This window comes from Coturnix japonica, chromosome 1, assembly GCF_054131305.1.
Source record: "Coturnix japonica strain WE chromosome 1, WE-NBRP24, whole genome shotgun sequence".
Lineage (NCBI taxonomy): Eukaryota > Metazoa > Chordata > Aves > Galliformes > Phasianidae > Coturnix > Coturnix japonica.
The window spans coordinates 38,077,751-38,089,764 of record NC_140663.1 but is presented as its reverse complement, the minus strand read 5'-3'; the positions used below and the strand labels follow the sequence as shown (position 1 = coordinate 38,089,764).

Below are 12,014 nucleotides of genomic sequence, written 5' to 3'. Positions count from 1 at the left end.
GTATATTTAAACTGGGATATTGTGTAATCAACTTGTCTTTCCAGTTGGCAATCCACTTATTTATATAAACACTGAATACCTTCTGAACTGTATAATAATTTAGTCTCCATCTCTGAACAAAACAGGCAATAAAGTTTAATCCAGGAAATCAGGCCCGAGGTTTTGGTTGAATCCTTTATTCCTTTCTAAAACTGCATACACATAAGATACTAAGAATGTATCAAAATTGTTCTGGAACTTTATGTTGGTTTCAGCACTACTGGACAGGTAAACATCACCCTCCATCCACAAAGTAAGAGGAGGAGAAAATAGGGTGTAATAGGATTCAGAGGTTGAGATAAGGATGGGGAAATCACTCAGCAATTACCAAAACAGACAAAATAGTCTCAAGACAGGGAGCTTAATATAATTTATTGTCCATTATTAACAGACTAAGAACAGTGTGAAACAAAGCAAACTGCCATCCAGTGTGAGCTGTAATCAGTTCTTAACACTTATTTTCTGCCATTCCTCCAAGGTTATTCTCTGCCCCTGCTCCAGGTGAGGTCTCTCCCACTTGATGCTGTTCTTCTTGAACTGATCATATGTGTGCTTCCCATGGGCTACAGCTCTTCAAGCACTGCTCCAACATGGCTCTGTACCACAGGGTCCACCCTTCAGGCAGTGCCCTACACATGTCCCTAAAGGTGGCAGCTCCTCCTGCCCTCCTGCTGCCCCTTCCTCCCCTTGGGCTGGACAAAATGTACTGATACACTGCCTATTAGCTATTAGAATCAATCCCTGTATAAACTTTGGGTTTTAGGATCAAGGTGTTATTTAGCTGAGAAGTTAATAATTATAGATAAGGAAAAGCAGATAAAGAGAAGATGAAAGAGTATATTCAGCAGAGCAAAAATAGAAAACAGTGTGAAAATACTCATCTTCTCCTTTTTCCTGGTTTATAAATTTAAGAGTTAAATAGAATACTGTGATCAAATTTCTAATCAATAGGAAGAATTACTACCTCCTGAATGAAGCATAATCTAAATAATCTGATGCAATTTATCATAGAATAATATCACATTATTGCTCACAAATGGGAAGTATGGCTTTCACAGTTGCCAAGCTGTACTTATCCACATCTGATGGTCTCCATTAATTTTTAACAATCGTCCTGTCACCAGACCAGTGAGCTGTAGAAAATACTGTGGAGATGTCACATTCCTTGATGATTGCAGTTAATGCTGCTGCCCCTCTGAATCAGCATGAAATGTAGACACTTTTATGACTGAATCTGCAATCTGGGATTTGATAGTGCTATTTATGGCATTGCTAATGGTCTGTAGCACTGACAAGGGGTGTGCTGAAGTCATTCTCTCAGTTACCCTTGTTTTCAGTTGTAAAGGGAGAGCAGACATCTGGATCCTACATATCGGTAACTAGACAGAAAAAAAATAGAAGGAAAAAGTTATGACTTTCATTTGTGAAAGATTTGAACAAGTTAGATGTTTGTATATTTGTGCATGTGTGTTCATTTATTTTTATTTTTTTTCAACAGCATTGTTCTTTTGAAGAAAAGGGGGCAAATTATTTTGATCTGTTTTCTAGAAGGCCAGATGCAGTCACATGTCAGAAAAAAGGAGGCTTAATGATATTTTAACACATCTGAACTAAAGAAGACATGTCTGCACATGGATTTTAAGCAGAGGAATTACCATATGTTAACTCTCCCTTGAAAGAACATCTGAATCTTACCAATCCCAAAAACCTCCAAATTTATCAAAAAGACTATTTAATGCTACTGTCCTTATAAAGTTGCTACATCCTATGTGCTAGCAGTAGTGGCAACTATTACATCTTGTTTCATCATTTCATCTTGTAATTTATATAGAAATAAGGAAGAGGAAGGAAGGAACATGTAGTGTATTAATGATTCCTAGAAATAGTGATACTTGACTTGTGATGTGTTTATGTCCTTTAAGTGATTAATTTTTATGTGATTTATACAAAAAATTGTGTTATCTTTACATAAGCCTTTGAAACTGAGCCATTCTTCCTTCTGAATGAGTAACAAGTACTGACTTGTGCTAAATGATATGAATCCAGCAGAGATGTGTTTTCTTACTGCTTCTGCTTACAGCTTCCAGCAACATGCAGTACTGATAGTAAGAACTGGATTACTATGTTTTGCTTTAACAGGCATTTCACAGATGTTCCCAAGATATCTAATTTTAATGCCTTCAAAAGTTATTAGTTGGGGTTGAAGAGCGAACCTTGTTTCTTGGAAAAATAAATGGTGGAACTGTGTTTATTGCATGTATGTATAGATGCTGGAACCGTATCACTAGAACTCAGATGATACTCATCACCTGGGACGATCACTGGAGAATGTGTCTATCTTCTTTTGGAGGGATGCCAGGAAGGACGCGGAAATGTGCAGTTCTTAAAAACACACTATAGAACAAACCATGAAGGTAATACTTTTCATGTACACTATGTTATGAAGTCACAGTCTATTAAATATTTCCTGAGACATTCTAATCATTTCATGTGCAATTGTAGCTCTTTATCTTTAAAGCTTTTCAATATCTTCTAAATCTTTAAAGTTAGTTTTTCCTCTGCTCTAATTTAGCTTGCATAAAATAAAATTTAGTAAGACAACATAGAGTCCTGTATATCATACTATTTTCTATGGTTGCTCGGAATTATAAGTAGTTCTTTGATATCTTTCTAGAACAGATAAGAGTCCTGAAGGCTACTGTCCTCTAAAAAGATTGTGTGTGTGTGTGTGTGTGTGTGTGTGTGTAATCAGAAAAATTTAGAAGATAATGTTTCTTTCCCAGTTGGGTAATTGTTTCTTTCCTGTAGCTGACAGAGACCTTTAGGTTACTTCTAAATTAGAAGTAGACAACAGAATAAGCAGACCCAAATCCTCAGTGGACTTGTTAACTTCCTTCCTGTGACAGACAGAAGAGGTATCAGTATCTCGCACTCTTGCAGTAAATTCCCTCCTGGACTTCACAGTGTTTCACACTGATGCTGTAGTAGGCCTGCTGAGCTCCAGGATTGTTACAGCAAGAGAAATGATTAGATTGACTTTGTTAAATGTTTCAGAATTCTATGAACTGGGAAGGACTATGACAGGCATTCAGAACATCATTGACTGGAACAAATATAGTTAGTTGCACAACTGCATATTCTTCTTTCTATGTACATCTAGATGAATCCTGAGACTAAAACTCTAAATGTTTGCATTGTAATGATGCTTCATTTCTGAGCAGTTCTAATCATTTTCAGTTATTTCAATGTATTAGACAGATCAATTTTAATCCAACTTCTCACTGAGCTTTCTTCTTCCAAGAGAACGATTCTTTTTATATATCTACAAATATATTAGAAATTATCACATACGGTATGCTCTACGTTAAATTCCAGGTACTGTACTGCATTTGAGGTAAAAGCTTTTAAGCAACTCCATTTTTGTATTTAACAAGATGAGAAGAATCTGGAAATTTAATTGTAGGTTAAGCATCTGAGATCATCTGTCTGAAACCTATGTTGTCTTTCTAGGATCATAGCACACACTGACAGGCAGGCACGCACAGTGGGGAGACAGGGATCTCTTTAGTCAGTTGAATCCAGGGCAGTGTGAAACAATAGGAAAGTGGGAAAATTCTGGCTATTAAGAAAATCAATTGTCATTGAGCTTTGTAGTGCCCTGATGAATGACAACTGATTATTTCTTGACTTTTCTCCAGTGGATGTTTTTTTGTTTTTTCTTTTTCTTTTTCCTGTGCGTAATTGCCATGTTTTCTTTGGAATGAGAATCCCAGACCTTTGCATCCATACTGGCCTCTAAAAGCACAATTCTGGGCAATTTGATATGGATGACTGGAAACAGGGACAGCAATGCAAACCACAGATTGTATGTATCTCACAGCAAGACATGGTGCTGTCTGTAGATATCTTGACGTGAATTTCTGTTCAGTATATAAACTTAATTGTTCATCACTCAGAGATGTTTAACTGATACATACATGGCGTCATCTGCACTGCTCACTGATCACTCGTATTTTAAGCAGTGTAACACTTAAATTTAGTGTCTAAAACAGTTTGATCTCGATCTTATGCTCCATGAGAAATGTTACTTAACATATTAATACCCCTTGTTCTCTTACTACTTTGATGCCACCTTTAAATCACAAAAGAAGTATCTCTTTCATAGTATGGTTTCCTACACTGTTCTGCATTCCTTACCTGTAAGCCTACATTATTAATCCTTAGATCTTAAAGTTGGTTAATATAGTTTTGTTTGTTTGTTTGTTTTCTTTCTGTGAAGAACAGAGAAAATGAAGATATTTGTTGTGATATCTTTCCTGGGTGAAGGTTTGCAACTTTTCATTTACCTGCGATTCAGGACAGGGATAAGCTTTTGGCAGAAAGGAAGACCATTACTTCTCACACATATCTTAAACTTGCTGTTGTCAGAGAAGAACTTGTAGGTGCTAACTAACTGCCAAGGTATCCTAATAGATGTGTGCCTCTTCAGAAAGAGGATGTCTGAGTATGTACTAATGAGAGCTTGTTCTAAAGTAAATGTACTTGCCTGTAGTCTTCAGGTGAAGTCTTCTTTTGGTGCCTCTAGTACAAGGAAAAGAAATAAATTCCTTTATACTTCACCTGGCTTCACTTCTTTAAAGTTAAAGATTCATGAAAGGTAAAATGAATCTGCAATTTTCTGTGTCTGTAGTATGGAAGTACTTTATCCTTCTAACTCATGCTGCTCTGGTCAATGTTGGTGCACACATTTTCTGAGTTTCTGTGGCCCTTCATGCTTGTGACCAAATTTTGTCAGCTAAGATTATCAGATCCTTTAGTATTAGAGAGCTCAGATTGGCTTCTTTGAGATCTTCTTGATTTTCTGCACAGATTTTGTATAGGTTAAAAGCCTATTGTGTCTACATCCATCATTGCAAACCCACTGATTTAAGGAGATATACTCTGAGATTAACAGTTTAAAGATGACATGTTTTAATGAGCCAGTAAGTGTCTACTTTAATCACACATGCAAATTTTAAAATAATTAGTGGATTAACCACTCATTCTGTAGTATTAACAATCATTATAAATAATTCTGCAAGATATTTAACTGATTACAACTTGGAATCTGCAGGCTTTTAAATCTTTACGTGTCTACATAAAATATCAGTATAGCTGAAAGAACAGTGAGGAGACCTTTAATTTCTTCAGACCCCCCGGAGCTACTTTTGCTTTTTACTTTCCCAAAATGTTTACAATCCCCAAAAATATCTGTTAAAAATTATTGAGAGTGAGGAATGTTTGATACTGTTAGGTTTTCTGGGTGATGGATAAAACCTGTACAGCTTGTAGCTCTATGGTCTGTCTCCTTAAACTGTACAAAACCCACTGATATTTGGACATAAAAAGTCAGATCTAATAAGATCAGCTAGATGGATCTGAAGGAATATGGGAGAGGATCTTCTCTCCCTGATCATTCAGACCAGCAGCATGACCCACACATCTAGTAGTTCTAGTAGTAGAACCTAGGTTCCCGTAGGTCTAGATTTCACCAGGAAACACATCTGTATGCAACCTAAAAATAACATTTTTTACTTATATTGACTGTTTCATTAGGTATAATTTCAGATTAAATGATAAACAACTGAACTCTATTCTTGTGATGTTCAACAGTCTTTAGAGCCAAGAAATTTGACCAGTGTCTTCTTCATTCAGTACTTGTGGTCTGAGCAGCACAATGACCAGCTGCAAATTAATCATACTAGCATGGCTAAAATTTACAGATCTTCTACTTTTGAATAATTTTTGGCCCAATTTCAAAATAATCTCTTACTCTGTAATAGAATTAGAATATTAAATACTCAAAAAATAATATAAAAGGAAAGGACAGTTTCAAGTAAGGTGTTGTTTGTATCCTTAAATGAAACTCAGTTTCAGCATTATTGAGACATTAAAATAGTAAAAAGTTTAGTATATTTTATAATATAGAGATGTAAAAATAAGAACTTGATAGAACATATGCTGTTTAAAACTTGTTGAAAGAAAAATAAAGATGATATTCTAAATGCCACTTTTTCATTTCTGATTTTATTTGGTAAAGATTACTGAGGTAATTCAAGCAGTCTTGGAAAAGATTTGTTGATGCTGCTTTCACATTAAGTGCTAGATTGCATGGGTATCATGCATTGGTGACAGCTCTTCTGTGCTTATACCAGTAATGAACAACTTTATTGATGTGGGATGTGTATTTTTTCAGTGCTACCAACTACACTTGCAGTAGCAAAATTTGATAGGATTTATGAGATATTAGATGAAATCTTATGATTGACTTCCAATTTCATCACAAGTATCATTACAGTATAGCTTCAGGTTTACAAAAGTAATTTGTTCATCTGAAAATAGAGTCTACATAATGTCAGTTTTAGTGCTAACGTGGATTTCCAACTGTGTAAAGCAGAATTGTAGGTAAATTCAATTTAACATGCCCAGAGGCACAGACTCACATACTCCTTTCTGAAAATAATCAGTTATTCATTCATGAACCTAATTTTCCTCAGTCATCTCTGTATAATTTACACTTCAGCTTTACACCTTTCAAGATCAGTGTTCAGTTATGATCAGTGAAAAATATTTAATTGGTATCTATGATACTCCAAGTAAGCAATCTGTAGTTCATAACCTCTTTCAAAAAGCACCTCTATTTTCATAAGAAAGTATTATTTTTCTGCTTTTTATGAGAAAAACCCATTCCCCTATCTCCTGAGATTTTTTTTTATTATATAAGCTAATTTAACAGAGCAATAAAGTTTAGATAAGAAAATAATAAATTTTATGAAAAGTTATGGGATAAGACAAAGACAATGAAAGAAAGGCAAGATCAGGATCTCAATCACAGAAGTTACTGGCCAAATAGCATGTGTAGTATGGCTGTCAGTGTGGTATTTATAAAGGTTATATCCATGGACCTGGGCAACCCACTCTAGGTGTCTCTGCTTGAGAATGAGAGTTGGAGAAGATGACCTCCAGAAATCCCTTCCCATCTGAACCATTTTGTGATTCTGATGTTGTAATTCTTGCAGCAGTGTGCCCTGGTAGCCAAAAGGCTCCACTATATATTAGAGTTCCTCATGAGAGGAGACAGACACCAATCTCTTTTTTGTGGTGACAGTAATAGGATCAGATAGAATGTCTTGGTTTTCAATATGTGTATTTGGAAAATGTTTTTTACCAGGGGGTGGTTAAGCACTGGAATGCGCTTTCCACAGCATTGGTCACAGCGCCAAACCTGCATTTGGACTCTGCTATCAGAAACATTGTTTTATTTTTGTGTAGTCCCGCTCAGAGCCAGGTTTTGGACTTCATTATGCTATGAATATTCTATGATTCTGAGGAAAAATAAATAAATAAATAAATACAGTTTGATCATTTAATCTGTTACTCAGTTTTTCTTAGGTACACAAACTGTTTCTTTGAAGTGTATTCAGGGACATTATCTGTGAAATATTTATTTCACCTGACAAAACATACATGCATACATGCTTGATGCTGCTGCTGCTAAAACTGGAAATGATTGTGTCTAGGGAATATATACAATTGGTAAAGAATCCTGACAAGTTTCTTCTCTTTAAAGTAATCATAATAAATAAATTCATAATGACTTATTTATGATTTATTAATTTATTACTATTATTTATTTACTTATTTATAAACTTAAATTTTATATATGTGTATAATACTTTGAGGCAAAAAAAGAGTATTAAAAACCTTAATTGTTTCGGAACAAATGTTTGGTCTACAAAGACAATTGTTCAAGTCAGAGAACCTGAACAGAGATCTTTGATAGAGTTCGTTGAAGAGAATACCATTCAGTTTAAACCAGTGTTACATCATTGGCCCACAGGCATTTTCAGTCAGTTTTAATATTTTTTTAAACAAAATATTTTTATTTATTTTTCTTATTTTCAAATTACATAACAATCCTCTAAGTACATGAAGACATGGCCTTCCATCAATTAAAAGTTTTTGGTTGTGCTTTTATGTGATCTGGTACTGGAAAAGCAGGGAGTTCTTACTTCTAAACTTATTATTTTATATTAATTTTGTGGATGTTAATATATATTGTCATGAGATATGATTACTGACCAGCATCCAGATAATGATACCTTCTACATGGTTCTTGCTGGCAAAATTCAGCCTAAGTCAGTAAAAATGAAGTAGAAGAATGCAGCTAACAGACATACTGAAGATTCGTTTACCTTTTTAAGTAGATCATTCATTTGCAAATAACAGTATGTACTGTGCTGGCATATGAGAAACTCTTCATAGTACAATAAAAATCTTGAATGTGTTGGGAAAAATGTAACAGGTTGTATCCAATGTCCAGATCCAACAGAGAGGCAAGATTCCTGCCACTCCTTGTCCTTTGGTCCAGGCTGTAGTGAAGATGCATTTCTTGCTGGCACATGCATGCAGAACACACATATGTACCACATATACATATATGCATATATACACAGCTGGCCACACCTACCTCCTATATCTTAGTACTTACAGTTCCTGATACTACATTCTCTCACCCATACAGTCATACAGGCACTCTCACACTGAAGACAGGACCTCAGAGATCTACCCCCCACACACTCTTCTCCCAGAATGCATCAGCTGCTTACCAACTGGGTATCCACTCCCAGTCATTCCTAAGCTCATGCTTGTGACTGCACCACAGATGCTGGGACCTCCTAGCTGAAGTCTTACTCCCAACTGCTTCTCTCCCAGTCCTATACACACAGGTGCAAAGAATCAGTAGGACAGACTGCACCAATGAGGTGCAGGGTACAGCCAGGCAAGGATACTGAAGAAGAAACTGCTTATAAACAACCAGTTCTTTTTTATCATCTTAACTCTCACTTTTCTTATTCCTCTCCATATCATTTATATTTCTTATTTTTTTCTGTCTTTGTTTCCTTTCCTGAGGATACTATAATTTCTGTGCAATTGCACACTGCTTTTCTCCTGTATCCAATAAAGTGTCCTTCTGCAACATTCCTTACTCTGCAGAAAAGCTGCTCTGATTGATTACTCACCTTGATGAGATCCAGGCTTGGACAATGGGGTTGAGAGTCTACTGAAACTGCCTTAGGGGGGGCCTGTTCAGTCCTTAGGAGTCCTTATTTCAGTTTTGCCTCTTGCCATTGTGCCCCCGAAGCCAGTTGGGCTTGTGAAGATTGGCCTTTGATAGGATAATGAATCTGGGGATGAGTAGCCCAGCAGGATACCATTTGAAATCTTCCTCCTGCCTCTCTACCTCTCTGAATGCTTCATGGACATGCAGATGAGAATTAATCACTTGCCTTAACAAAATTCAGTCAAATATCTGAATTCTATGGAATTGTCAACAGCTTTCCATGTCTTCAGAAGAGCCTTCCTACAAAGTACTTTTAGAGACTCCATGAGGAAATTTTCTCATCTCAACCTGGTATGTGCTTGTGTCTCGCTCCAATTTATAGGAGGGATGCAAGGTTCTTTGATATGTGTATACCTGGCGTGAGATTAAGAAGCAATGGTTCAAATGTTGGTCCAACCAGTTTATTAAAGTCCTAGCCATTTTTTAGGGAGACGGGAAAGGGAAGATAGGCCATAGGAAAGGTAGGAAATATAAGCAAGGATTCTTTGCAGAGAGCAAAAGAGATAGTCACCACCGTGGGTCCAGCGAGGTACACAGTAGGTCCGTTGATCTTGGGAACTCGTCTGATCACCATAGAGGATGGGAGAAAGCCAGGGAGCTCCGCAGCAAGCCGGTCCCAGGGGTTCTTCCGAAAAGGTTTTCCCCTCAAGGAATTCTCCATCAAAGGTGTCTTTGTGAGTTTGTCTCCCATAGTCCCCAGGTTAGTGAGGGCCTTTTATCCCCCATTTCTGTGGGGTTGTGCTTTCTTCTTCTTTGAAGTTTGAAGATTACAACTCAATTTTGGGGAACATATCTCAAGCAAACACTGAACTTCCAAACAAGCAGGCAAACGCTCTTTGTAAAATGGTTTAAAACCTGGTTTTGTGACATTCCTGACCCACAGATAAGCCAGAAAGGAGGGGTGCCTCTGTTGCCAGACCCAAGCATTATTCTGCAGTGGTCAGCTCCTTCGAGCAGCACCCCTGAAGAAGACTGCTTGTCCTGCTTCTGCTTATCTTTGCAATCATAAGCAGAGACACTATGGCACAATAGCACCCACCATTCACCCTCCTAGGTAGTTAGCAGTCGCCAGTCAGAGTCTTATCATCACAAAGGCCTCAGGAAGCAAGCTTTGAGACAACAAAAGAAAAACAGTTCTGTCCTTCACAGCTTTTAAGATGGTAACAGGAGAGGCTCTATACATTTATTTTTATCGTAGAGCATAGGTGTACAAAATGTTGGCTTACCTGGACCACACTAAGTGGAATTGTCTTGGGCTGCATATAAAATATGTAGTATAGTTAATGTATATAGAAAACAATATTTAGGTTTTCTTTATATTTTTATTTAAACATTTTAAAAGAGTGCAATAAAAACATAAAACTATAATATAGTGTATATAAGAAATGATACTTATTTTTAATATTTTTATTAAAACGTTAAGAAAAAAAGAACAATAAACACATAAGACAAATGGTATATTTGATGTTGCTTCTGTGAAATTAATGCATCAGTCTGGTTTGATGGAAGTATTTGCAATTCTTATAAGGTCTGAAGGTGTCCATTACAGATTTTGATGAAACTTTTATATTCCTGTAATTAATTCTTTAAAATAATAATTCACAAATATATGTACTGCTCAAAAAGCAATAACATGAATAAGGCATGATTGTGATGTGAGAGATATTTTTTCTGGCAAGATAGGTCTTACAGAAGCCTAGTAAAGAAAAATAATCAAATTTGTCAGTTGAATATTTGATTGCAACTTAGTATATTTTATTTGAAAATTTGCAGATAATGTATTTATATTGACTGAAAATAGAATCACAAATATACCAAAAAACAGTGATTTTCTCATTAAAATTTAGATCTATTCCCACATTTCTTTATCCAAGCAGAAAGCAAGTCTTCATCTGTTTTCCAAGAGCAGTGTGTTCTTGCAGCTCTAAAGGCCAATGGTATCCTGGTATCCTGGGCTCCATCAGAAGAGGGTTAGCCAGTAGGGACAGGGAGGTAATTGTCCCTCTCTGTTCTGCCTTTGCGAGGTCTCACCTGGAGTACTGCATCCAGGTCTGGGGCCCGCAACATAGGAAAGATGTGGGGCTTATGGAGAGGGTCCAGAGACCCTTCACCTGTGGCAGGTGGAGACAGCACTGCACTATGCCCTCCCCTTGTTCTGGTTTCTATTGAGCCAGTGTTAATAGAAGACCAATGTTTTGATTATTGCTGAGTGATGGGTGCACACCTGGAGCTGGGCCAGGCTGCAGTTAGGGAAAAGTCACCTTCTTGATGGCATAGCAGTATTACTTTCTGCCCTAAGCCACATGTAGCCCTTGGGCCACAGGCTGGACATGCCTGTTCTGGAGACTTCTGTCTACTTCCTCTTTTTCCCATAGTTCCCACAGAATCCGGATGTGCAATTTTCTGAGTAAATTCTAATATAATTTGCAGTTGCTAAACTGTAAAATCATCTGGGAATTTCCAGTGATTAGATTAGACACTATGTAAATTTTAATGAATTTCATAGTAGGCAGTTCTAAGAGATCTTTTCATATGAGAAACCTATTTAACTTGGTGTGTTCTGTCAAGCTTTTGATTGTCTTATATATTTGATTAAATAAATTCTTTATCCAAGAAATTTATGCAGCCATTTACAATTAACTACATAAATATATATATTTTTTTAATCCACCTAAAAGATTCTATATGTAGATAATATTTGTATGCTGGAATGTCTTCTTCTGCAAGAACTAAATTCCAGAGCTGCTAGCAAAAAAAAATATATCTATTTAAGCTGTATTATACTGTCATCCTTAAAACTGGCTATCGTAAC

General features: G+C 36.5%; 1 protein-coding gene across 4 annotated transcripts in view; it reads left to right on the top strand.

Moving 5' to 3' along the window:
- Positions 1 to 12,014, top strand: part of MGAT4C (MGAT4 family member C) — a 256,593-nt gene that overhangs the window by 144,489 nt on the left and 100,090 nt on the right. The window contains exon 2 of one of the 4 annotated variants that reach the window (XM_032443799.2): positions 2,307 to 2,453. The exons of the other annotated variants lie outside the window; for them this stretch is intronic. Within the exon in view, the coding sequence (XP_032299690.2) occupies positions 2,448 to 2,453 (6 nt within the window). The 5' untranslated portion in view covers positions 2,307 to 2,447. The remainder of the gene's footprint in view (positions 1 to 2,306; positions 2,454 to 12,014) is intronic. 4 annotated transcript variants of the gene reach the window in all.